The following is a 27,548-nucleotide window of genomic DNA, read 5'->3' as shown; positions in this document are numbered from 1 at the left end:
ACCTCATCACAGATACATTCCAGAATAATCCCTGGCACATAGTAGGTGCTCAATAACTGCTGACACCATAGCTTTCTTCATTTTTTTTCTTATAAGAGCATTGTTGGAGTTCTCATCGTGGCCCAGCAGAAACGATTACCTGACTAGGAACCATGAGGTTGCGGGTTTGATCCCTGGCCTCGCTCAGCGGGTTAAGGACCTGGCGTTGTCGTGGGCTGTAGTGTAGGTTGCAGACGTGGCTTGGATCCCGTGTGGCTGTGGCATAGGCTGGCAGCTGTAGCTCCGATTGGACCCCTAGCCTGGGAACCTCCCTGGGAACCTCCAGGTGTAGCCCTAAAAAGCCAAAAACAAACAAACAACAACAACAAAAAAAACAAAAACAAACAAAAAAGAGCATCAAAAAATGCCATGTGTTAGCCTGGTTTTCACAGGCATTTACCTAACTCTTTTACCTCTCCCAAATCCACCCGTTGTAGCCATCTCAGCCACGTGGAACCTAACTCAAGATACAGAAGAAAACATCCAGCGCTTAAGATTGGAATTTCAGGAGTTCCCGTCATGGCGCAGTGGTTAACGAATCCGACTAGGAACCATGAGGTTGCGGGTTCGGTCCCTGCCCTTGCTCAGTGGGTTAACGATCCGGCGTTGCTGTGAGCTGTGGTGTAGGTTGCAGACGCGGCTCGGATCCCGCGTTGCTGTGGCTCTGGCGTAGGCCGGTGGCTACAGCTCCATTCAACCCCTAGCCTGGGAACCTCCATCTGCCGCGGGAGCGGCCCAAGAAATAGCAACAACAACAACAGACAAAAGACAAAAAGCCAAAAAAAAAAAAAAGATTGGAATTTCACATACTCTGTTTAAGGAGGCAGAGATACATGCTACATCTGGGCAATCTTTTCAGCGTGGGCTAAGTGCAGTGCTAGAAGCAGATGCAGCAAGGTGACTGTCCACACGCCTATTATCGCTTTGGCTTTGGTTTTCTCGTCTCTGTATTCAGTGGTCTCGAGGCCCCCCTCCAGTTCTCAGACTGCTGGGGTCCTCTGGCCCCCTCCTCTCTCCAGGCCTGTTTGCTCCTCTGTAAAATGAGGGGGTAGGAAAACATCAACATCCTAACTGTGACTTGAAAGGCACACCCTTTGTCCAGAAATTCTCAAGGTTTTACTGTACATTAAGACATAGTTAAAAGGAGTACTTGAGTGCCTAGAAAACATTGGGGGAAAGTCCTGGTTCGTCGTAGCGCGTGTTGCCTTGAGTGGATACAGTTACTGTCCTATTGCACGTCCCTTCCCCTTTTAGGTGCGAGTTGTGTTTGCGGTAAGAGGCGGGGGGCGGGGGGGGGGTGTGCGCATCAGATAGGAGCCTAACGGTGTTAAGTTTTTCTCCTGATAGTGTTAATCCCGCATTCCTCTTCCTAAGGCTACTGTTGATAAGTGGTATCCAGAGTTACACTGTGGAGCAGGTGAAGCGCACTGCTGGACTGCCCGGCATCGCAGCATCTGTTCCCTGCGGTGGTATCTGCTTTCAGGGGTCTGTGTGTGCAGAACTGGTTGGTACTGATAAAGCGGAATGCACTAATCCTCTGATATTGACTCCAGCAGAGGAGGGTGGGGCAGAGAGAAGGAGAAGACAGGAGCGCTTGGTTAGCTGCCAGCCCGGGATCCCGGCCGCGAGCCTGTCTCAGCATTGATGGGAAGAGGTGACAGGAGGAACGGGCCCAAGACAAATGCACCCTATAGAAGCAGAAAGAGGAAACTGAGTCTCAAATCCCTACAGAGAATGGCGAGCCCAATCCCTACAGAGTTCAGTGGCCCTTTCATCCTCGCCGTTTCCCTTCTTCACGAACTTGCAGTGGCTTCGGTGTCCTGCTATGGAGTGTCTTGGTTTCTGCCTGGTGTTTAAGCCTCTTTACATTCTGGCCTCGTTCACAGCCCCTCCTCTGCGCACCCAGCCTTATTTCCCCTAACTCCTCGACCCCATTCTAAGATGCCACACTCTGGTCTTGAGCGTGCGTGGTCTTGTTCATTGCATCCTTCCCATCAGGGATGTTCTCCCTCCATTTGGTCGTTTCAATCCAACCCCTTCTGCTGTCGAGTACAGGGAACGATATCCAATCACTTGCAATAGAATATGATGGAAGATAATATGAGAAGATGAATGTATAAATATGTATGGGTCACTTTGCTGTACAGCACAAATTGATGGAACATTGTACATCAACTATAATACATTTTTTTTAATTTTTGCTTTTCTTTTTAGGGCTGCACCCGAGGCATGTGGAAGTTCTTGGGCTAGGGGTCGAATCGGAGCTAAAGCTGCCAGCCTACCCCACAGCCACAGCAACGCTAGATCCGAGCCGAGTCTGTGACCTACATCACAGCTCAGGCAATGCCAGATCCTTAATCCACTGAGAGAGGCCAGGGATCGAACCCTCAACCTCACGGATACTAATCGGGTTCGTTTCCACTGCGCCACAACAGGAACTCCAAACTCTGGATTCTTTAACCCACTGTGCTGGGCCGGGGATAGAACCTGGGTCCTGGCTCTGCAGACACACTGCCAATCCCGTTGCACCACAGTGGGAACTCTGAAATTAGGTCTTAAAAGGACTTTGAAATCATTGAGCCATTTGAAATAAGTGCGCGTTGTGGGTATGTGTGTGTATGTGTGATATGATGCTTGGTCATTTAAGGCAATGCATCCACACGTCTCTGCCTCTTCCCAGTGTGCCTCTCTTCTTTATCTAATCTTGCTCTAGTTCCTGTCAGGAAGCAAGCCAGGCTGCCTTAATTGTAGTTCATTGAAACCCAGCCTTTTTTTTTGGGGGGGGGGGGTCTTTTTTGGGCCGCACTCGCAGCATATGGAAGTTCCCAGGCTAAGGGTCGAATTGGAGCTAAAGCTGCCAGCCACAGCAACACCAAATCCAAGCCTTGCCTGCAGCCTGCACCACAGCTCACGGCAATGCCGGATCCTTAACCCACTGAGCGAGGCCAGGGATCGAACCTGTGTCCTCATGAATACCAGTCAGATTCGTTACCGCTGAGCAGGACAGGAACTTCACACCTCAGTCTTCAGTTTAATTCATGGCCAAGCCTTCAACGTCAACTTGGTAGACTGGCGATTTCTGTGTCTATCTTTGCCCCACTGTTGTCTTTTTCTTTTTCTTCTCTCAAATTAGGTCAATCCCACAGCCCAGTGTACCCACGCCCTGCTGAAGATGATCTACTGCTCCCATTGCCAGGGTCTCGTGACCGTGAAACCATGTTACAACTACTGCTCCAACATCATGAGAGGCTGTCTGGCCAACCAAGGGGATCTGGATTTCGAGTGGAACAATTTCATAGGTGAGCAGGCGATTAATGTCCTTGCGTCGCTAGAGGTAGCTCAGCCTCCGGCCGCAAGGAAGGTTTTAATGGTCAGCTATGAAATGTCTGTTCGTGGTGTAGTATTTATTTGCCAGAGTTCTGACTCTGCTCAAAGTTCATAGCACTCTACAAGTCAGTGTTCCCTTGCACTGATGGTGGCATTTCTGATGTCGTTAGACACAGCGAACACCAAGTATGAATAACGAGAAAGTGACTTTTTTGACATTTTCCCCCAAGAGGTTAGGTTCAGTTAGGCATCATAGGCTTGTATCCATATAAAAGCTGGAGAACAGCCATCACGGTGCTGCGAAAGTGGCTTTTTAGCTGTTCTCTCTGTTACACTGCAGCCAGATCTTCTGCAGACTGGCCAGATACCCCTTGGATATGTGGATCAGGTCGGATCTGATTGTGGAGATTTTAGGGGTTATGTTTCTATGGAGGATTTAGCAATAGCAGACTTCTGGCGAGAGTGCATGGACTTTTCCCCTGAGGATTTTAGGTGCATGTTCTCACCTGCCCCTAAAACCTAGAAACCCATTATTGGAACCCGGACAGCAATGGCAGTGAAGTGGCTGGTTTTTGAGAGGGTTAATTATGATTTGTGGGAAAGGACAAATTAAGGGTAATTGAAATAGCCAGTCACCAGCTCCCTGGGTGCCTGCTTCGTGCCCGTGGGAATTCTGGAATGTTCATGTCCGGGGTTGAAGCTCTTAGTGCTGAGTGCTAGTGGAGCTGTGCACACATACTAACAGCGCCCCAAAGCAAATGCAGATTTTTTTGCCCATCCCCCCATCACATGTGCGTAATTGCAAAATTTGAGTGTCTTTGTAAGCACCTATTTTTCAGTTATCTGTCCACATCATGGGAACATTTATGCAATTTGCTGTGGGTTTGTGGGGGGTGAGAGGAAATGGGGAGATTAGAGTTGGGGAATGCTTTTTAGTCTGCATGAGAGCTAATTACCATATTAACTCTGTTTGAACGTGCATCAATAAATTGGCTCCAACAGATTCTTGAAAACACTGACACAAGAAAAAAAAAAAAAGATGTGAATATTAAGCACTTCAACACAATTGTAGCCTGAAGAGCTCAAAGCTAGAAGACCTGAAAAAAATCTTCCACACATACACAAGCAGAATCCCATGAAAGGGAAGGCATAAGACCGGCCAAGACACTCAGGCACACTAGCACATCTTGCCCAGAAAGAAGCCGTGGTTGAAATGGTTGCATGAAGACATTTCCCATGGAAATCAAAGCCCATGGCATTTCCAGATCTAAAGTTGATCGTTTTTCCTTCCTTTTTTTTTTTTTTTTTTTTTTTAAGCTTTTAGGGTCGCACCCATGGCATATGGAGGTTCTCAGGCTAGGGGTCTAATCCGAGCTGTAGCCGCTGGCCCCCGCCACAGCCACAGCCACATCACATCCAAGCCGTGTCTGCAACGTACACCACAGCTCGTGGCAACACTGGATCCTCAACCCACTGAGCAAGGCCAGGGATCGAACCTGCAACCTCATGGTTCGTAGTAGGATCTGTTTCCACTGCGCCACGACAGGAACTCCCTTCTTTAATCCCACTCTCATTTCCACACCCAAATGTCATGTTGGCAGTTCACTTTTGCTAAATTCATTTTTAAAAAACGGGTTGGCTCTGCCTCTTCATGTTCTCCTGAAACATCTAAGGCACCAGTTCTCTGGGCCAAGCATGTGCCATGTAATACGAAAAAGGTCTGGTGACAGTGATATAGTTTTGCTGACTTTTCTACAGGCACACCAGGAATAAAGACCACTAGTCTATGATTCTGACATACCTGGCAAAAAAAACCTACAACTCATATCCTTGTCTTCAAATACAAATTCTTCTGCAACTTTTTCCCACGAGTTTGCAGGTCCATATCAAATCCATACTCTGACTGGCTTAATTAATGTCTTCAACCAGGTACTCTGAAAATAAGAAGGACTTCTGTCGCTGTGGTTCTTGCTGGGTGTTTTACAAATTACATTTGTTATCTTTTAAGAAACAAAATTAAATCCAAGTGGAAATGGGCAGGATTTCTGAATCAATTCTCCTCAGTTATTTTAAATGATACGTTTTGGAGGGATGAGGAATATAATTACATCTAAACTGCATTTTTAATGGGCATTTTATTCTTTATTTCTAATAAGCTGATATAAAAGGCCAGGAGTAATAGACATGGTTAATCTCCAGTGCTTTTTCATGGATTTTCACAAGGGTTTAATTAATTTGCTCTGAGGTTATAGAATTCATTCCCAATTCACATGCCTCTGCTATAAGTTCTTTTTTTTTTTCTCTTTGCAAGGATTTTTTTCTTTCCCCTTTAAATGACTGCAGTTAATGAATGGTCAGGGGCTTTTTTTCCCCACCTGCTTCTTTAAATCAGATCTTGGGGTTAAGTTAGGAAACTGCCTTTTGTTCTTCCAATGAGAAGGGGCTGTTTTCTTGCTGGGGGGTGGGGGGTAGGGGTGTGTCCTGAGCCCTGAAATCCTGCAGTTGGACTAGACCCTTTAAGAGACTTAGGGTGGGGAGTTCCCGTCGTGGCGCAGTGGTTAACGAATCCAACTAGGAACCATGAGGTTGCGGGTTCGGTCCCTGCCCTTGCTCAATGGGTTAAGGATCTGGGGTTGCCGTGAGCTGTGGTGTAGGTTGCAGACGCGGCTCGGATCCTGCGTTGCTGTGGCTGTGGCGTAGGCCGGCGGCTACAGCTTCGATTCGACCCCTAGCCTGGGAACCTCCACGTGCCACGGGAGCAGCCCAAGAAATGGCAAAAAGACAAAAAAAAAAAAAAAAAAGAGAGACCAAGGGTGGGTGTCTCCAAATCTGCCTTCTTGCCAGCCCTGCCCTATTAAAACTGTCGTCAGGCTTTACCATGGTCAAGCCCAAAGCGTCCCAATACCTCGGACTGGTAAGAAGAGGTTGGTTATATGCAACCTGTGTTTTGAAAGATAAACCAGATACCACCTCTACCACAAAAGTCACTTTTGGGAGAATCAGAGACGACGCAGAGGCGCAACTTGCCCTCCGTCACATACTGTCACTGTGTTAACATTCATCTGACTCCTCGCCAGCCTTATGAATGTCACATGTCGCTGCCAGCAGGAGTTTAGTGTGAGGGGATGGGGATTGCCGGCCGGGCTGGCAGCCAGTTCCTGGCAGGAGGCAGGACCCGGTCACATAGCCCGCAAGGAGAGACTGCAGCTGAGATCCAGCAGAAGCAAAAACACCAGCCCATCCACGGCTGGATCTCAGCTGCAGTCTCTCTTTGCGGGATGTGTGACCGGGTCCTGCCTCCTGCCAGGGAGGAGCCCAGTCCACAGCCAGAGTGGCGACTCCAGCCCCTGGACCACAGGCTCCTCGAATTCTTCAGTGGCGAGGCCCGCACCGCCCTGGCACAGGCCGCACAAAGGCCTGCCTTGATCCCTTCCCAGGCTCGGAGTTTACAAAGACGCCAAACAGCCAGAAGAATCAGGGTTTCTGTCCCCTTTCACAGATACATTAGTGATCTGGCCTTTCCTCACCACTAGGGGAATCAGAAGTGACAAAAATGCAACTTTGTGTGTGTGTAAATCTCTGCATTTGAGCTGTTTCTATGCTCTGCATGTTCGTAATAATTTTCTTTGGACCCAGCGACTTCTTCTGAAGAAATGTGCTTCCTGGATGTGGCGGCCCTGATGCTTTGACAATGATGAACACATTTAAGTTGTGCTCCACTTGTTTACAAAAGTCTGCTTTTGCACATCAAAAGCATTTTTTCTCTGCTCGAGCACAATGGTATATTCATGCCGGCCTTAGAGCTTGGAAGCGTCACTTTATTGGCACTCACCACCATGCAATCTGAAACTTCATTTGTTATTACTTGAAAAAAAATTGCATTGCACGGAAGTCTATTTGTGGTTTGTGACATTGGACTTGTACTTCAGAGAAATGACCCCGTGCTTGAAAATGTCGGGTTTGCATTTGTTCTGGCTTGAAGGGGAAAGGTGGAAGATTTGGGTTTATTGATGTGCTGATGCTGGAAGCTCTCTCCACCAGGGAGCTTAGGTAGAAGTTCAGCCTTGGCTTCCAGAACTTGAGTTCTTTCCGAGGGACACCCCATCTTCGAGAAGGGAGCCCTTCTTCCTGGCAGTTGTCCTTGGACCTACCTCTCCTTGAAGGGGAAAAAACAAGTTGAAAAGTTCACTGTGCGTCATGAGTGAGGCATCCTTTTTTCTCACATGGAGACTACCTTCTAACTTGACACTATGTGTATCAGGCAAAAAAAATGTGAAATCTCCTAATTCCAAGAACATGGATGACAAGAAAACCAGCACAGCCATTTTATTTAAGCGATTCCGTGTTCTGCGAAATTCTAGACTCCTCCGAAACGTTAACGTGATTTGCAGAGTAATTCGTGAGCACACACATTGTGAACACATGGATTTTGTGTCTGGTGTTGTCTTTTCATTTGAATCAAAAGAGGTACATGTTTTGCTTGAGCTCAAGGACCTTGTATTTGAGATGGGACGTTTGTATTCCTATAAAAGTTGCCTTTCTCCAAATTGCATTATGCGAAAAGTCATTAGAATTCCGAGCCACACTTTCATTTGTATTTGCTAACTGCGTGCTCAGGGATCTGAAAGGGTTTCATTAAAAAAATGAAAGAGCAGAATTGGTATGCCAGGATTTGAACCGATTCATGTTTTTGACTCTTATAAAGGGAACATGAAATGAAAAGATCCGCGGCGGTCTCTGGGAGAGCTGGCGCGTTAATTCTGCTTCCAGCCTTCCGTTGGTCACCTGGGAGCTAGCTCAGAGCTGGACGGTGACAGCCAGTGACACACAGAGGGATGAATCATCAGTGTAACAGAAGGTTCCCCATTGGGTTTCTCTTGTGGAATAGAGCAGAGCCTTCATCTGGCCACTTCACGGTTTTAGAGAGCTAGTGGTACATCGTAAGGGAATGCGGGGTTTGTGTCATGGAAATAGATATAAAGACATGACTTAATGATGGGCATACCTCCCCCTGCCACCAGCCATGGGGAAGTAAGGCAGCACAATAACCAGAGCAGTTTCCTTCTTAATGCTGTGTTGCCCTTCCGCCACCCGCATATTAGATGCTATGCTGATGGTGGCCGAGAGGCTGGAGGGTCCTTTCAACATTGAGTCGGTCATGGATCCCATCGATGTGAAGATTTCTGATGCCATCATGAACATGCAGGAGAACAGCGTACAGGTGTCTCAAAAGGTACGTGAGGCCGGGTCCCGGAGAGGTGCGGCGGGGGCGGGGGGGGGGGGGGGGGCTCCAGCCTGCCCTGTCCCTTCCCGCGGGTGACCGCGCTTATTCCGACGCAGGTGTTCCAGGGCTGTGGCCCCCCCAAGCCCCTGCCGGCCGGCCGCCTCTCCCGCTCCATCTCCGAAGGTGCCTTCAGCGCCCGCTTCAGGCCATTTCACCCCGAGGAGCGCCCGACCACGGCAGCCGGCACCAGTTTGGACCGACTGGTGAGCACGTTGGCAGGACCGGCCGTGTTTAGTGACAGAGACCCGAAAACATTTGCTCAAAATGTGTCTTTATCTGGGAGGCTTCCAAGGGCGGCTCTTTCGAGGTGAACCTTTGCCAGCGTGTTGCCTGGGGATCTCCGTGAACCTGCCCCTCTGGTTTCCTAGCGCAGAAAGTTCATCAAGTTCATCCGCCGGCTAGGAAACGGGGTGCACCCAGGCTTCTCTGTTTCCAGGGGCGGGTACCCCACAGGCTAGATCCTGAGTGAGAAAAGCCCTGCAAGGACAGACAGTGTCTTACCCGTGTGTCTACAGGCGTGGAAACTGGTGGGCCCCAGGTGGTAGTTCTGATCAAGACGTAGAGTGGCCAGTGGATCTAGGCAACTGCCTCAGCACTCGTGTTTCAGCTAATCATTTGAATCATTTTCTTCCTCTTCTTCTTCTTTTGCTTGTTAGGGCCGCTCCCGCAGCATATGGAGGTTCCCAGGCTAGGGATCAAATTGGAGCCATCGCCAATGGCCTACACCACAATCACAGCAACACCAGATCCGAGCTGCGTCTGCAACCTACACCACGGCTCACGGCAACGCCGGATCCTTAACCCACTGAACGAGGTCAGGGATCGAAGATTCATTTCTGCTGTGCCACGACAGGAACTCCTTAAGTAATTTTATGTTTATCCATAAATGTGGTCTGCATTTTTCTCTATTGACTAAAGAGATAACCTCGAAGTGATCAGAAAGCACTTCTGTAGGTAGTGGTGGGTTTGTTTGTTTGTTTTTGTTTTTTTTTTTTTACAGGGGTCTCTTTCTTTTTTTCTGCTTTTATTTTCATTAATTCCCTTCTCTTTCCGTGATTATACTTTGTTTCTCCCTAAATGTCTCATTTCATCTGTTGTCATCCTTCCTCTCTCTCCTAATGAGGTTACTGATGTCAAGGAGAAGCTGAAACAGGCCAAGAAGTTCTGGTCCTCTCTTCCCAGCAACGTCTGCAATGACGAGAGGATGGCTGCAGGCAATGGCAATGAGGACGACTGCTGGAATGGAAAAGGCAAAAGCAGGTTGGCCTCCCGTCCCAGATGCCTGGGGACGATTCAGAGGTTTTCTCGGTTGTGAGTCGAAGCATCAGGAAGCGCTTCACAAGTCAGTAGCAACAACCCGGAAGGCTTCTAGACCTTCTTAGGAATTGGCTTCACCATAGAAGTGTCGGGAAGGCCCCCAGCTACTTGCAAAGAGTCCTGGGGCACAGGTTTGTGACAGCAGTTACATGCTGGCGTTTCTGCTGTACCCAGGGGTCGAGCTGTTCGAGTAGTGCCATTATTTTTTAATGTTTCATACCTGTGGTCCTTTGCCCGTGGCCCGGACTCATGAAGTACCACTTCTCAAAAGGTCTCATTCTCTTACTTGAGGATGCTCTGTGCCCCTCCCCTACATACTCAGTAACTCTGACCCCACTGCCCTCTGCAACGTGGCTGCTTTTCCAAAAGGTTACAGTGAGATTGGAGAAACAAGACGTACACCCAGGAAGAGGAGAGATTCGAGTTACTCAAAAGGAAAGCACTTGCACGCAGCAGAAACACTAGAAACTAGGCAGGCTCTTGTTTTGGTTTGTTTTGGTTTGGTTTTGTTTAGGGCCACACTCTCGGGATACGGACGTTCCCAGGCTAGGGGTCCCGTCGGAGCTGCAGCCACCTGCCTGCGCCACAGCCACGCCAGACCCGAGCCGCATCTCTGACCTTCACCACAGCTCATGGCAACGCCGGATCCTTAACCCGCTGAGCGAGGCCAGGGATCGAACCCGACTCCTCATGGATGCTAGTCGGGTTTGTTAACCCCTGAGCCACAACAGGAATTCCCGAGGCAGGCATCTTTGACCGGTAACTTTTGGTTTTCCCCGGTCATCTTAATGGGATCATTTCTCATTGCAGGTACCTGTTTGCAGTGACGGGAAATGGATTAGCCAACCAGGGCAACAATCCAGAGGTCCAGGTCGACACCAGCAAACCAGACATACTGATCCTTCGTCAAATCATGGCTCTTCGAGTTATGACCAGCAAAATGAAGAATGCTTACAATGGGAACGACGTGGACTTCTTTGATATCAGTAAGTATCCGTGCTTCTCAGGTACCACTTGCTGCCCCCCTTGTGATGAGCACGAGGCAACAAAATCCTTTTTTTTATCTCCCCCCCCCCCCAAAATAGGTGATGAAAGCAGTGGAGAAGGAAGTGGGAGTGGCTGTGAGTATCAGCAGTGCCCTTCGGAGTTTGAGTATAATGCAACTGAGCACTCTGGGAAGAATGCCCATGATAAAGCCAGCAGCGCTGGGGCCCCCACCAGGGCCCAGCCCTACCTCCTCACTGCCTTTGGCATCTTGTCCCTGGTCATGCCGAGAGAGTGGAGATAATTCGCAACCTTAGAGAGAAAGTGTTCATCATCAAAAAGCTAACAAGGCGCCGGTTATCACTTTTATACCATCCTAGTGACTGCTTTTTAAATGAATGGACAACGATGTACAGTTTTTACTACATGGCCACTGGTTTAAAAGATGCTGACTTTGTTGTTGTTGTTTTTTTCCATTCAGTTTTGCGGGCAAAGGGGACTTGGAACTTAAGGTCAGTCCTGCCCCCCTCCGAATCATGTTAAAAGTGGCTAACGGTGTAGGTACAGAACTCTAGTTAGTTGTGCATTTGTGATTTTTATCACTCTGTTTGTTTGTTTGTTTGTTTTTTCTCTTTTTGTTTGTGGGTTTTTTCCCTTCGATACGATCTCACCTTGTTTCTTACAAGAAAACCAGGGTCCTTTCTTGGCATGTAACATGTACGTATTTCTGGAATATTAAATAGCTGTACAGAAGCAGGCTTTATTTATCACGTTATCTCATTAAAAGAAAAAGCCCAACAAGCAGTAACATTGCCATCTATCCCTGTTGCTTTAGCTGCCTTCTCTGGAGAGAAGAGGAGGTGGTTTTGGGTTTTTTTTGTTATTTTTATGAAGCTAGGACAGAATGTGAAGGCACAAGGAGGCTGTGGACCCACTTGTCGGGTTGCACTCGAGCATCCATACAAAACAAAGGCTTTGCTTCATTGAACGCTGGTGACCGGAAGAGACTGCAGACTACCCGTTTTGGTTGAGTCGAATTGCATGAACTAAGATCACAGAGCGGTCCAGTTCTGAAAGCCACTTGTACTCAAAGTGTAACCCATCCAGGAGATTCTTGATGCATTCTCCCTAGAAAGAAAGAAGGCATTCAGAATCTCCCAGTCGCCACATGTTCACACGTAGTTTGGGGATGGGGGTTGTTGTGGTTTTGGTTTTGGTTTTGGTGTTAAATCCAGGCAAATTAGCAAAAGCCGCTGTGTGCTGGTCTTTGTTTCCACACTTGGCCCTCTTGGAACTGATATTCCGATGGCAGAAGTTAAGTGACCAACGATCTCATTGGGTACCACGTGTTCCAGTTTTCAAGTCGGGTCCTAGAGAGGGAGCTGTCTGGGGGCCCTGCTAGAATTGGGGTACTGCCTGGGCGCAGGGAGTCGCTGTCAACACTCAAGCAAATCATACGGATTTGCATTTGGTTTGGATCCCAGCTTGGTTGGTTTTTTTTAAAACGGCGATTCTAAGGTGTCTTACTTGCGTCTTTTTCTTGCCCGGCCTCCTCTCATCAGAACGGCAAAGGACTTGCGGTGGTTCCCAGCTGGGTACCACTCCAGCAGTCAGGCAGCCCACTGGGGGAGATCTGAGTGTCCAGGTTTTTTTCATGTGTTGTTGCTTTTATTTGGGGGGGTGGGGGATGGGCGAGACGGGGGAGTAGGTAGCGCTGAGAAGACAGCATCTTAGTGGGGAGCCTTAGCCACGTGGGTGAACTGACAAAGGCATTGTTTCTTGTCCCAGGCCAAAGAGCAGCCCCTGCCTCGGTCCCCCCTTAGGACCTAGCCCATTCCCTGTATCCTTCCTACCAAATGCCAGCTCATAAAACTAGGAGAGTGTGGCCCATCACTGTAAAAGGAGTTCCCAGCAGTCTGCAGAAAGCATCAAATGCTGCAAGTCTCTTTGAGCTTGAGGTGGCCATTACGATCCCAGCCAGTTCCACAGGAGGCTGAAAGCCACAGAGCGGTTGTTTGTGTTAGTGTTCAATCTTCGGGTGTAAGCGTAATCCTCTATTTTTATATTGAAACATGATTACTTGATAGCTCAGGGTCGACACTTCACTCACCTTTTGACACCAAATTCTGCAGAATGGACAAAATGGAATATCGGGGGCTGTTGTAAACAGAGGCTTAATTTTATTAGAAGTAGCCAGTTATTTATTAAAGCATGGTGTTAATAAAATAGGCATATCCTGGCTGGTGTGTATCAGTGTGTTGGTGTGTTTTTTTGTTTGTTTGTTTTTTAAACAAATCACATTGAAAAGGCGCTCCATTTATGTATGAGGAAAGATTGATTGTAAATAGCTAAGCTGCCTTGTGAGAACTTGGAAAATGTGCTGATGCTTAGTAACTACCTCAGTTGTGAGGCATTTCCTTTTTAGCTTAGACTGCCATTACTTTTACTTGGTAGAAATGAATCTGGTTTCCAAAATGGGGCTCAAAGAGTTATCCCCATAGACCTTGTTAGAGTGTTTTAATTTAAAACCTTGAACTCTGCCCAGCTGTTTTCTTTCAGTCAAGTTCTTGAAACCAATAACATTTTCCGAATTAAATATTCTTGAAGGTTCTTCTGGAGTCTAACTGATTTGTTTTCTTTCTTTGCATTTTTTTTCCCCTGTTCCCCTTTTATTATTTAAATCGTCTCTTGCTTTTGAACTCGAACTATGAAATAAACAAATCATAGATTTTTCCACTCAGGTCTCACTGGATAACTCTTGGCTTCTAACCAGCTGGCAGGCTCACCACCCCCCCTCCCCTAAACAAGAATAAAAGCACGTTGACTATTTTAAAACCTTAAGAGTTCAGAATATGAGGTAGAAAAAAAGCTTTCTTAGGAGACTGCTTTTCCAAAGTCTCAGCATGTGAAAAGCACGTGAGAGGTTTGTGCTTTGGAAAGTCATTTATCAATGATTTTTCGTTCAAACACGTCACCCGCTCTGTATCTTAAGACATTTTACAACTCCTAGATTTCTATTTTGTTTCAAGAATAATAATTGACACCTAGCATTTAGATCGAGCAGTACAAAGAATTGACTTACACTTTTTTTTTTTTTTTGGTCTCTTTAGGGCCGCACCCTCAGCATATGGAGGTTCCCAGGCTAGGGTGACTTAGGTTTTTGAAGTTAAGTTTTTAACACTCAGGACCTAAACAGTTTAGAGCTAACTTTTGTAAAAAAGTAAGTTAAATTTTAAACGTCAAATTTATCATATGTGATTACAGAAGCACAGGAAAAATAGGTGTAGGTGTAACAAAATTCTCCTTCCCCTCTTGTGCTGGCAGACTGCATCTGTTTGCATAGCCGAAAGGTAGGATGTTAAGAACAGCGTCTCCTGCAGGCAGCCTCTTGGGGGTCGGGGGGTGCGTGCTCGCTCTCAAGCAAACACCGAACTACCAAGAATAAAAGCACTGAGAAGGTTCTTTCAACTTAGAACTTAGTGGGGAAACTACAATTCAGCATTTCATGATACACTTTAGAAATTCAAGGGTTTCCCTGGTGGCCTAGCGGTTAAGGACCCAGCATTGTCGCTGCTGTGGTACAGGTGCCATCCCTGGCCCAGGAACTTCCTCATGTCGCGGGCACAGCCAAAACAAATTCCGTTTCTACTTTGGAACTCTTTTTTTTTTTCTTTGAAAAAATCAGTGTGCATGTGAGAAGAAAAGCTAAATAACACGGTCATAGCAATTGGAGTCCATCAAAAGGCAAATGCCATATAATATTGGCTTGTCTAATTTAGTGTTTAAGTAGATAATGTATCGACAGGATTTCTAGTCCAAAATGCGTACTATAAAGGTACAGAGTAGAAGTTCCTGCACCCATCTGCCCAGTTACTCCCCATACCCTGGGTACACATATTAGTTGTTTTTATGTGTACATCTACATATACAATCAAATACGATTAGAGATTTTTCTTTTTTGTCTCTTTACATGAAAGGTAGCATAAGTAGTGTCTTACATGTTTTTAGGTAAACTTTAAAAAGTATTGAGAGGAGGGGAGTTCCCTGTTGGCCAAGTGGTTAGGATTTGGTGCTTTCACCGCTGCAGGCTGGGCTTGATCCCTGGTCTGAGGATTGAGATCCCACATCAAGCCACTGCACACCACAGCCAAACAACAAAAAGGTATTGAGAGGAGGCATCCCTAAAGGTATGAGATTCCTATTTCCTAGGCATAACTTCTACAGGCTACCACAATTTGGATTTTTACTGCATTTTGGCCCAGATGAATCGACGTCATTTTTCAAGAAGCAAGCATGAAATTGATGAGTTGTTTGGCACTATGGTGCTGTCATCCCAGAGTGCACCATTAGGATGCTCTTTGTGGGTGTTAAGTTTCATTTTTGGTACTTTGTCCCCATTTCATCCCCAGTAAAGAAGGCATTGGGAAGATCCTCTCAGAAAATAGCACATTAATTCCACTGTGATTGCTTGGAAAGGGTTTAAAGGAAATGCTGCACCCTAGAATCGGCTCATATGTCTTAGAATAAAGTACTACTCTTTGTGTGTGTCGGGGGGGGGGAGCATGCCCATGGCATGTGGAAGTTCCCAGACCAGGGATCGAACCTGTGCCACAGCAGTGACAATGATGCTGTGTCCTTAACTGCTAGGCTGCCAGGGCACTCTGGAAGAAAGTACTCTTAATGTCCTCAATTTCAAATGCCTTGAAGCAGCAGCAGTTGCAACACAGGACGGAGACGAGAGCGCTGTAGGAAAATGTGTGACTAGGTCGTCTTGGTTACTGCGTGAATTATCTGTCCGGTGGTCGAGAAATTGTTCGGATATGTCCATGGCCGAGTCCAGTTTTTCTGTATGATTGAATTTTAACTCATCCTTGTTCGAAGCAACTTCTACATTCAGAATTAATGGGTAAAAACTACAGAAATCCATTTCTTAGCATGAGTGTCCAGATGTGGAGTTAAATGCACATTGTACTCTTCTTTTGGCATTTCTTAAATGTTAGGAATTCTGAAAAATAGTACGGGGTCCTTGGAAAGAAAAAGGTTTTCATGCATCTATCCTACCAGGTTAAAGCTGATAAAAGGTGACAGGTGTGGTTAAAGAATTGAAAAGTCAGCTTATCTAAAGGGTGTATGGTCTTAAGGACTTTGATCAAATTTCTCTGGAGTTCCTGCAGTGGCGCCGTGGGTTAAGAGTGCCACTGCAGAGAGTCCGCTCACTGTGCAGGCATGGGTTCAATCCCCGGCCTGCCTCAGCGGGTTAAAAGTATCTGGCATTGCCACCAGCTGTGGCTTGGGTCACAGCTGTGGCCCAGATTTCAATCCCTGGCCGGGGAACTTCCATACGCCACGAGTGCCACTATTGAAAACACATTCTCTGGGCTTTGGGAAAGTTTTGCAACAACTTTCTTGCCCTTCTATGTTACTGTGTTTCTTAGAAGACAGAGTTGGAAGTCCTATGTAGATGATGTAGACATAACCCTGTCTACACACAGAGGTGTATTCGTGTGTCTTCAAACACTTAAACCCTGTCCCTTAAGGGTGACATTCCCACCCTTGGCAATGGTGTGTGCCTGGGGAATGCAGACTAATTTTCATAATGGCCTAAGGGAAACATCTTGAGGAAGGTAAGTTTCCTGCCAAGAAAAAAATATATATATACACACATGCACATATAAAATGCATTCCAGATCGAACTTCTGAGATTTATCCCTGCCTGGGATTTGCGTTTCTGCATCACCACCAGCAACCTCAAGCTGACCATAACCCCCTGTTGCTGGAGACGCACGACCAGGGGCAGTTGGTGCCAGGTGGGCCACAAAGACATAACCATGGTCAGCGGGTGATTTGTTTGAACACGCACTAGGATCTCAGCCCTCTTTCACTTCATTCGCCTTTAAAGATCCGCGGTGCCCTGCTCTCAGTTCTCTTTTAAGCGTGAGGACAAATTGTTGGTGCTCTGCTTTTGGTGCTCTGGATTCTTTGCAGCAAGCTCTGGCGGTGGCGGCAGCAGCGAGCAGTGGTTACTAGCACGTATTTACAGTCAAAAGGAAAGGGGTTCCTTGTCGTTGATGCACCTGTCATCTCTCGACTGAGCCGTAAGACAGGGTGACCCCGTGTGCCTGGCACTGAAGCTCAGCCGTGGCGATGGTCTCGCAGGGTGCTGTAGAATAGAAACCCTTCCCCTGTGCAGGTGTGTCAAGGGACCGGAAGGAGTTCGGCGGTAACTTATCCAAGGGGTGACGGGGAAGAAATGCAAGGACCAGCTCTGGAATGATCGGTCTGCCACACGAACCCGTTTGTCTCAAGTGCAATTGTGGAGTTCCCGTCGTGGTGCAGTGGTTAACGAATCTGACTAGGAACCATGAGGTTGCAGGTTCGGTCCCTGCCCTTGCTCAGTGGGTTAACGATCCGGCGTTGCCGTGAGCTGTGGTGTAGGTCGCAGACGCGGCTCGGATCCTGAGTTGCTGTGGCTCTGGCGTAGGCAGGCGGCTACAGCTCCGATTCGACCCCTAGCCTGGGAACCTCCATATGCCGCGGGCGCGGCCCAAGAAATAGCAAAAAAGACAAAAAAAAAACAAAACAAAATCAAGTGCAATTGTTCTTCCTGTTGCCCTTTCCCCCTTATTCCATGTTGTCTGAATCCATAGGAGGGGACGGGGCTCGTCGGGCTTGTTGGACACAGAGCTGTCCTGTCCTGGGAAAGGGCAGGGTAATGGCAGATACCAGTGGACTTGGCTGAGTAGAGACGAAGGCGTCAAAGACCAGCTGGAGACAAACCGTGATGACGTGAAGGTTTTCTAACCACCCCCAGTGGGTCCTTGCTCAGCCACCCTCAGAGCAGCGAGGGCTCAGATGGTCGCGCAAGGAGGACCATAGCGTCTCTCTTTGCAGGCTCCTTGCAGAAGCAACATGAAGTCTCATGAACCTGTCGGTCCAGGACAGCCTCACATGACCCTGTGGGCGGCCTCGCTAGGAAGGGTCAACGGAACACAGTCTGTTGAGAGAAATACCATGTTTATGTAGGGAACATTCATACCTGCTTAATCAGCCAGAGCTTCATGAGGCAGTAAATACACCTTGTGATGAATGAAGCCCAGTGAATACTTTTGCTTTCTAGAGCTGCACCCGCGGCACATGGAAGTTCTCAGGCCAGTGATCTAATCGGAGCTACAGCTGAGGGCCTACACCACAGCCACGGCAGCGCGGGGTCCGAGCCGAGTCTGCGACCTACACCACAGCTCGGGGCAACGCCGGATCTGTAACCCATGAACAAGGCCAGGGATGAAACCCGCATCCTCCTGGTTCCTGGTCAGGTTCGTTACCGCTGAGCCACATCGGTAACTCCTCTTTTGCTATTTTTAAAATGACTGCACCCGTGGCATATGGAAGTTCCTGGGCCAGAGATTGACTCCAAGCTGCAGCTGCAGCAATGCCAGATCCTTAACCCACTGAGCTGGGCTGGGGATCGAATCCACACCTCTGCAGCAACCCGAGCTGCTGCAGTCAGATTCTTAACCCACTGTGCCTCAGTGGGAACTATGATACCTGGGCTTCTTAAAGTGTTAACCAAGTCCAAGCTCATACTGCTTGCCACCCAACAGGCCAATAAATCAAGAGATGAGTTGTTGGGGCAGGACACAGTGACTTTATGCAGAAAGGCAGCAAACTGAGAAGATGGTGAATTGGGGTCCCAAAGAGCCATCTTTCCTGAAAGAGAGTTCAGGTTTCTTTAATTCTAAAAGGAGGGGGGAGTGGTTGGTCATGCAGACTTCTTGGTTCTGGAATCTTTTGTTCTTGCAATGGCCCCTGTAGGTCAGGTCATGATGTTTCTGTAAACCTCCAACAAGACAAATGTTATTCACTGTTCTGCAACTTTGTGTCTCTTTATGAACAGAAAAGTCTGCAGAGCCTTGAGAACGGGCTATTTGTATTTCAGGCTATAGGCAACATTCTTGTAACAAAAGCAATAGAATACAAAAGTTAATGGAAAAGAAACATCCAATATGGAGTCAGGTTTGTTCTCCCCCAACTCAGAAGAGGCCTCCACACCTTAAAAGTTACACCTGCCTGGGGAGATTGGACACAAAGAACCGAGATAATAGGCACTGCTGTAGCCTGGGAAATAAAACAATCAGTCTCTCCTGCCAGACTGGTCTGTGTCTTAGGGTCAAGAGATTTTGACTTGCTATTTCCTACCTCAGGCCGGAGGTGAGGGGAAGAACCTGGGAGTTTTGGTGGGTTGCATCCTGAACACATGTCCTAGCATGCCCATCGGGCAGTGTGTGCTGTACAAATTTGGAAAGATCCTGGCTTGGAGGTATTCAGACTCTGGTATTTGATCTCGCCCTTGACCCAAGGTCCAGAGAAACATTTTAAGACCAGCAGGGACTGAGTGCTCTGCCTTCAAATGAAAGGCAAATGATGGTCCCAACTAGTCTGCAGAGAGAAAACCCGAGAAGCAATCCCCCCTATAGAATCCTGGGTGGTGGGAAGGGTGAATTCCTAGGATGTGTAAATGGTCCCTTTTGAACAAAGTTCTTCCTTTACTCAACGAGTCGTGCTTAAACCAAAGATGCTGTAGGTTGATGGTGAGCCAAATCCCTGGATTTGGGAGGTGGATGAGAGTGAGTGGTGGGGAGGAGGTGGCAGCATCTGTCCGGGATTAGTGTTCTTCAGCCTGGCCGTTGGGCCATTGGGCCCCACACGACTCGGGGCAGGGTGGGTCCTTATGTGCCCCACATGATGTGGTTTGTCTGAGTGCCCTTTTGGAGAACTGTGATTTATGTCCAACCAAAGACTTGGGATGTCCTTGTCATGTTGAAACAGACTCCAAAGACGAGGTACGTACAGAGGCCAGCTCTTGGTGAGCAGGGGTCTTTAAGGGCTCTGGATATGTCAATCTCCAAAACCACATGGGACACGATTTAGGACACATCTGGCTTTGGTGTCTGCCTGGGAGGCCAAGAGGGAGGTTATAAGTTGGACAAGAGCGCTCATCCTCAGGAGGCCCCTGCAGAGAAGTGGGTCACCCAGGAACCAGGCCAGTGGAAACATCAGCTCTTGGCTGTAGTGCCGGGGGGGGGGGGGGGGGCGGTGCACACGGCCACGGTCAGGGTGACTTCCTGTGGGAGCCCAAGCTCTGGTTGGGTTTGATCAGAGGCGAGAGGGCATTCTCCCATGAGTTCTTTGTGGGCAGCACCCATCACTGGTTCTTCGCACCCTGGATGCTACAGATTGCCTCACACACCCAGTAAAGCACCTGCTGTCCTGGATGTGGAGGAGTGAAGGCCGGGATGTGGGATGAACGGGTCTGGGATAGGTGTGGGCAGTGAGGGGGCAGAAAGGAAATGTGTGGGAAAAGCAATAGCTTTGACTCTGCAGCCAATGGAAATCACAGGTAACTTCATATCCCATTATCACTGTTGTTAGATCTCACAGCATCTTTCATACCGTCACTACTTCAAAACTGCAATTATTGGACTAATGCTAGATTTTGAATTGAACGCGTTAGTAAAGAAGCACACCGATTATTAGGTCACGCATTTGCTTTATAAATATTTCGATATCTGTGTTTTGATTATAGTTGGCTTTCTTTAAAATATATATTCTCCATTTGAAAATATTATCCTGAGGAGTTCCTGTCGTGGCGCAGTGGTTAACGAATCCAACTAGGAACCATGAGGTTGCGGGTTCAGTCCCTGCCCTTGCTCAGTGGGTTAAGGATCTGGCGTTGCCGTGAGCTGTGGTGTAGGTTGCAGACACGGCTCAGATCCCGCGTTGCTGTGGCTCTGGCGAGGGCTGGTGGCTACAGCTCTGATTCAACCCCTAGCCTGGGAACCTCCATATGCCTCAGGTGTGGCCCTAAAAAACAAAAAACAAGACAAGGAGTTTCCGTGGTGGCGCAGTGGTTAAGGAATCCGACTAGGAACCATGAGGTTTCGGGTTCGATCCCTGCCCTTGCTCAGTGGGTTAAAGATCCGGCGTTGCCGTGAGCTGTGGTGTAGGTCGCAGACACGGCTCAGATCCCGCGTTGCTGTGGCTCTGGAGTAGGCTGGTGGCTACGGCTCCGATTAGACCCCTAGCTTGGGAACCTCCATATGCCTCGGAAGAGGCCCAAGAAATGGCAAAAAGACAAACAAAACAAAACAAAAAAACCCAAAAAACCAAAGACCGTGGGTTTATAGTATAGGACTAGGGAAGGGTGGAATTATAGTATGAAGCCTTCAAATGCCAGGCGAGGAGATTTCAAATTTAAGTGGGCACACTCTAATGCAAATTATTGAATAGGACCTGACCTGATGCCCAGGGTATAGAAAGAAGATGAACTAATAAGAAGCTCAAGGCCTTGGGTTCAGCTCCCTTTATACCCCATCCTCTCAAGCCTCTCCCACATGATTTTTTTTTTTCTTTTTGGCTTTTTGCCATTTCTAGGGCTGCTCCCGCGGCATATGGAGGTTCCCAGGCTAGGGGTCAAATCGGAGCTTCAGCCGCCGGCCTACACCACAGCCACAGCAACACAGTATCCGAGCCGCGTCTGCGACCTACACCACAGCTCCCGGCAACACCGGGTCCTTAACCACTGAGCAAGGCCAGAGATCGAACCGCAACCTCGTGGTTCCCAGTCAGATTCATTAACCACTTAGCCATGACGGGAACTCCAGCCCCCAAACGATCTTGATTTGGAGCTTTATGGGCAAGTCAAGCCTATTCTACCCAAGGGTACCTTTTGAACGTCCAGGCTTAGAATTCGGTCAGACACATTAAAAGTGGTCCTCGAAGCCTCCCCGTCCGTCACATCCTTACGCTGTGGCCAGCCATCTGCGTGCATCCTCTCCATTTCTTTTCTTTTCTCTCTTTTTTTTTTTTTGGTCTTTTTGCCTTTTCTAGGGCCGCTCCCGCAGCATATGGAGGTTCCCAGGCTAGGGGTCTAATCCGAGCTGTAGCCACCGGCCTACACCACAGCCACAGCAACACAGGATCCGAGCCATGTCTGCAAACTACACCACAGCTCACAGCAACGCCAGATCCTTAACCCACTGAGCGAGGCCAGAGACGGAACCCACAACCCTATGGTTCCTCGTCGGATTCATTAGCCACTGAGCCACGACAGGAACTCCCTCCATTTCTTGAAGCAATGCTTTCAGCCCCCACTGGCCCTCCGCTTTGGCCTCCTGGCTCCTCCCAGGAGCACGCCCTTCCGCTTTGGCCTCCTGGCTCTGGAAAGAAGCTCAGAGAAGGATCCCTGGACTGTGGTTCCCTAAACACTGTCGTGCAGGGATCTGGGATTACAAGGGGGTGGGGAGACCTCTTCAGCTGTTCTCCAGCCAGCTAGCAGGATGAAAGCCAGAGCCAAAGGGGAAGGAGGAGCCGCTCCTGCTGGCCTCCTGCTGTCCCAGGTGGCTTCTGTCACTTGGGTGATCACAGTTTGGAAACTCCAGAGCTCAGCTGGACTTCTTTCTGGGTCTTTCTCTGGTAAACGAAGTTAATCCCCGCCTGGCCTGCTGCACAAGTAGGCCGGTTAGGAGGAAGTGCTGGGGAGCTGCCCAAACCGGGAGTCTGGGAAAGGCAATGGCCTTCCAAGGTAAGGAAGGCCCTTCTAGGGGATGCGGGCATCTGAAGCGGCTTCGCCCATCACAGGCCTTTGCCCAGACAAAGCCTTGCTTTACAAAGCCTTGCTCACCGGGCTCCATGGACTGACTCTAAGGGCTCTGGAGGTGCGCTGACCATCCGCGAGGCCTGATCTGGACAGCAAGGAGCCAGCCCAGCTGCGGGGACTCAGATCCTGGCCCCGTGTGCCCTCTCGGCTCCCTCTCCACGTTCAGAACGGAGCTGGCCTGTACCCCTCCCATTGCCCAGTGATGGCAGGAAAGCTGCATTTAGATCGAAGCCTCCAGGAGTTCTCTTTGTGGCTTAGCGGAAACTAACCCGACTAGTATCCGTGAAGATGTGGGTTTGGTCCCTGGCCTCCGCTCAGTGGGTTAAGGATCCAGTGTTGCCGTGAGCTGTGGCTGTGGTGTAGGCTGGCAGCAGCAGCTCAGATCGGACCCCTAGCCTGGGAACTTCCATATGCTGCAGGTGTGGCCCTAAAAAGCAAACAAAAAATAGCCTCCAGCCGAGTTTTTCTAGAAAATGAGCACGTGGGAGTGTGAAGCCTGGTTCTTGCTAATCAAAAAGGATCCTAACTCTCTAATAAAAACATACTCTTTTTCTTTATTTTTTGGCTGCTCCCACAGCATTCAGAAGTTCCCCAACCAGGATCAAACCAGAGCCACAGCAGTGAGGACTCCAGGTCCTTAACCTGCTGAGCCACCAGGGAACGCCTAATAATGACATATCCTGATTTGAGGGTTCAAAACAGGAGACGTTCCAAAGGGCCCCTTTAGCTGCCCTCTTTCACTGTTCTTCATCCCTAAAACCCACCTCTTACTCCTCAACCAAGGCAGCTAGAGGAGAGTTCCACACACTAAGCCTGGTACCCAGGAGGCAGCCAAGCATGACACTCAGGCGGCACCTCTCCAGCCTCCTGATTGCCCATCCGCACCCCACCTGTCTCCACCTCTCTCCCCAGTTTCCATCAGACTGAGGTCCTGGGGCGTTGCTGTCTCCCTTGCAAAGAAAAGCTCTTCTCAGGACCTCTTGTTGTGGCTCAGGGGTAATGAACCCTCATAGTATCCATGAGGACTCAGGTTCGATCCCAGGCCTCGCTCAGTGGGTTAAGGATCCCACGTTGCCATGAGCTGTGGTGTAGGTTGCAGACTCAGCTTGGATTTGGTGGTGTAGGCTGGCAGCTACAGCTTCGATTCTATCTCTAGCCTGCTGCAGGTGCGGCCCTAAAAAGGAAAGGGAAAAAGAAAGAAAAGAAGAGGTTTTCTCTCCTGGTCACATAATGAAGCTGCACCAGCTCCTCTGGCTCCAGGGTAGACAGAGGGGAAGCAGAAAGCTACGTAGAAGTGTGTCCCACCATCAAATTCCCAGCTGTATTTCCCCAAAGAATCCAAAGTGGTCTTGGAAGGGGCGGGGATAAAGGGATAGCCCGGTGCCAACAAAAAGCTCTCTTGGGCCTTTTAGACATTTTGCATGTTTCTTAGACTGGCCCTGTGGTCTTCGGAGTTCCACAGAGTCAAAGCTTGGGCAAAAACGAATAAAGGAAACTACACTTCAAGATGCATCCTGTGGGGTGGTTAAGAAAAAAAAAAAAGGTTCCCATGGGGGTGCAATGGGATTGGCAGCATCGCTGGAACGCTGGTACACAGGTTCAATCCCTAGCCCAGCACAGTCGGCTAAGGATGCAGCATTGCTATGACATAGGTCGCAAGAAGCAGCTCAGATCTGATCCCTGGCCCCGGAACTCCACATTCCTCCGGGCAGCGAAAAAAGAAAAAAAAAAAAAAGGAAGAAAAGACTCATCATGTAATGAGCAATAGCCAATACCCATGGCTGTTTACATGACAGCTTGCTGAGTGACAGTCACCTTCTGGAGTGATTGTAAAGGTGTCTTCACTGCCGACTTCAAGTTGGGAAAAGGTGACTATCAGTTGTACCCAGCATTGTACAATTTGAACATTTTTTTTTGGTCTTTTTGTCATTTTAGGGCCACTCCTGCAGCATATGGAGGTTCCCAAGCTAGGGGTCGAATGGGAGCTATAGCCACCGGCCTACACCACAGCCACAGCAACGCAGGATCTGAGCCACATCTGCGAACTACACCACAGCTCACGGCAGCGCTGGATCCTTAACCCACTGAGCAAGGCCAGGGATCGAACCCACAACGTCATGGTTCCTAGTCAGATTCATTTCCGCTGCGCCACGACAGGAAGTCCGAAACATCTTAACTAGATAATTATCTTAGGAACTTGCTGAATTTCGTGTGGAGCAAAAGGTGCCATTCCGCAATTTGTGTGGCACAAGAGGGCCCCCTTCCTCACCCATCTTCCGCAGATGGTGACGGGGTCTGTGCTATGTGTTCTAGGTGCTGGGGATAAATAACAAAGCAAAATCGACTTGGCGGCCATCTGGTGGAGCCCACCCCTAGTGAGGGAGACAGACAATCCAGTAGTCACAGCAAGGGAAGTATAATTACAGAGTGAGAAGACACCTCACAGTCGAAAATAGTTCAAGTTAGAGCCTTGGGAAGCCCCCCCGTCCCCAGTTACCCGTCATGGCAGTAGCCAAGGTCTAGGGCAGCGGCTCTCCAACTTGAGCATGTGTCAGCATCTCCTGGAGGGACTGATAAGCTGCAGATGACCAGGCTCCACCCACCCCAGAGGTTCTGATTCAGTAGACTGTGCCCAAGAATGTGCATTTCTACAGTGATCCCAGCTGATGCTGGTGCCGCTGGTCTGGAGACCTGCAAAGCTGTGCGGAGCCTGCCCTTTGATTCGGGACACGCAGCCCTCTGGGGCATTCAGCCAGAGGCAACTCCAGGGAGATACGGGGAAGAAAGGTATCAAGAAAATCGCCACGCCAGCAGGTTCGGCTTTTGCGTTCCCAAGCAGAGCCCAAGCTCTGTCCACCATACATCCCAGACTCCAGAAAAGGCCAGGCGAGCGTGGAGAGTCTGTGAAGTTGATGTACGAGAGGTGGCTTTTTTTTTTTTTTTTTTTTTGGCCGCACCTGCAGCCTGTGGAGTTCCTGGGCTGGGGATCAAATCCGAGCTGCCGTTGCTACCTACATTGCAGCTGTGGCAATGCCGGATCCTTAACTCACCATGCCAGGCCGGGGATTGAACCTGCGTCCCAGTGCTCCAGAGATGCTGCCGATCCCATTGTGCCACATTGGGAACCCCAAAGAGGTGGCATTTTATAAGGGATCAAGGAGTTACCTAAACATGATCACGCCTCTGGGACGCTTGACACAAGTACGGGGCTGTTTCTAGACCTGTACTGAAGGGCATGGGCGATTTTGAGCAATCCCCTGGTCTGTCTTTCCTAAAATCTCTGGCCTTGACCACATAGATTAAAATCCACATCTCCATAACATCCTGAGAGGACAAGATGCCATCAAAGGCTGTGGTATTAGTTAAGACCTTTGTGGCCACACGTAAGGATACATCCAACTCCAAATGATTTAAACAATATGGGACTTAGCATCTCACATAACAGGAGGCCACGATGTAGGGCAGCTGCAGGGATGGTTGTTTCTCGATGTTATTATCAAGGATCCAGATCATCTTTCCATCCTTCAACTTTGCCAACTTCAGCTTGTTGGATAGCTTCCCTCGTGGTTGAAAGAGGGTTAGAAAACTTCAATAAAGCTGAAAAGAGGAAAAACCGTGGCTGCCACAGTGGGAGGAATAATACGCCTTCACACCTGACTTTGTGCTGGTCGCAGGGAGACTCTTTTCTTCCTTAAGCCTGTTTTGAAGAACTCACACCCTCTTCCCCCAGACAGCCCCTCACCGCTCATTGCCAAGGATCAGCTCACATGCCCTGAGGGGATGATGGCCAAGGAAGAAGGGAGTGATGGCTATTGGGTAGGCGAATAACTGGGTTGGCTGCACCTGTGAACTACCAGAGGGCAACCCCAGTAGGCGTATAGGGCACTCTTGCGGCATCTGGGGTGGAGAAGTGAGTTAAGCACCCACAACTTTAGCAGGAAGAGAAAACTCCGTCGAGCTTCAGGGATTCCAGAATGTAGAGCTACACAGGAAGAAATGCATCACCTTCCAGATGTAATACCAGCTCAACGCAACTCCCAAGGTCTCTTAAAGGACATCCGGGTCAATCTTGAACCTCCAGTGACAAGGATCTCACCACTTACAATTGTGTGACTCTAAGCAGCTCTAAATGTTACACAGGGTTTTCTGCCGATGCCAAAGTGTGCACACATGTGATTAGGTGGCGGAGCCTTTGAAGTTGCCGTCAGTGTTTACTGGAAATGGAAGTTTTCAGATGTTTCCAACTAAAATTTCCTTGCAGATTCATATGCTGCGTTGCCACAAGATACTTCAAGATATAAACCACCAAATAACTCTGGGAACATTTGGGCTTGTCTGCAGTAAGATCTTTAGATATTTTTCATAATTCAAGCCCATTTTTGGATTGACTGGTTTAAATTTTAGCAAGAGCTTAGACCATAGCTAAACCTCATAACTAACATTTTGGAAGGCACTGCTGTAAGGCAATGCCTTGCAGTATTAGCTTTGCAAGCAGTCATTGGCTGTGAGTTCCTTATTGCTCCTTCCCCAGTCAGACCAGAGAAGCCAAGCTGAACTCCTGGTCCTCCCTGTGGAGGAGGGGGTCATTTTTCCTTGGCGCCAGCTCACACAATGAGAGTAGCGTGTGTGTTTGGTGTGTGCACGTGCATCCAGGTGAATGGAGAATAATACTGGCTCCTGCCTCGGCCAAGACAGCTTGAACATGGTAGCACTGACTGCTGTGCTGTGGTGGGTGGGGTTGGGGACTGTGTCCCAGGGAGGGCAGAGATTAAGGGACCCTTTGTCCCCCGGTGACTGTTCTTCTCTGAGTACATGAATCACCACGGCCTGACCAGACCAAAGGGAGTTGCCCAGGCTCACCAGCCTCATGGATTCTAGTCAATTGTTTGTAAATCTCAATATGCTGCTATGGGAAGATTTCTCGCTGTCCAGCTGGGAAGA

At 48.7% G+C, this 27,548-nt stretch overlaps 1 protein-coding gene across 1 annotated transcript in view; it reads left to right on the top strand.

The window, feature by feature from the left end:
* Window positions 1-13,569, top strand: part of GPC4 (glypican 4) — a 114,290-nt gene extending 100,721 nt beyond the window's left edge. Inside the window, exons 4-9 of the mRNA XM_047764864.1 lie at window positions 3,173-3,338; window positions 8,469-8,599; window positions 8,707-8,853; window positions 9,774-9,910; window positions 10,778-10,953; window positions 11,053-13,569. Coding sequence (XP_047620820.1) covers window positions 3,173-3,338; window positions 8,469-8,599; window positions 8,707-8,853; window positions 9,774-9,910; window positions 10,778-10,953; window positions 11,053-11,255 — 960 coding nt within the window. The 3' untranslated portion in view covers window positions 11,256-13,569. The remainder of the gene's footprint in view (window positions 1-3,172; window positions 3,339-8,468; window positions 8,600-8,706; window positions 8,854-9,773; window positions 9,911-10,777; window positions 10,954-11,052) is intronic.
* Window positions 13,570-27,548: the final 13,979 nt, after the last annotated feature.

This window comes from Phacochoerus africanus, chromosome X, assembly GCF_016906955.1.
Source record: "Phacochoerus africanus isolate WHEZ1 chromosome X, ROS_Pafr_v1, whole genome shotgun sequence".
Lineage (NCBI taxonomy): Eukaryota > Metazoa > Chordata > Mammalia > Artiodactyla > Suidae > Phacochoerus > Phacochoerus africanus.
Note: the sequence above shows the minus strand (reverse complement) of the source record. Positions and strands in the feature narration are given on the sequence as shown.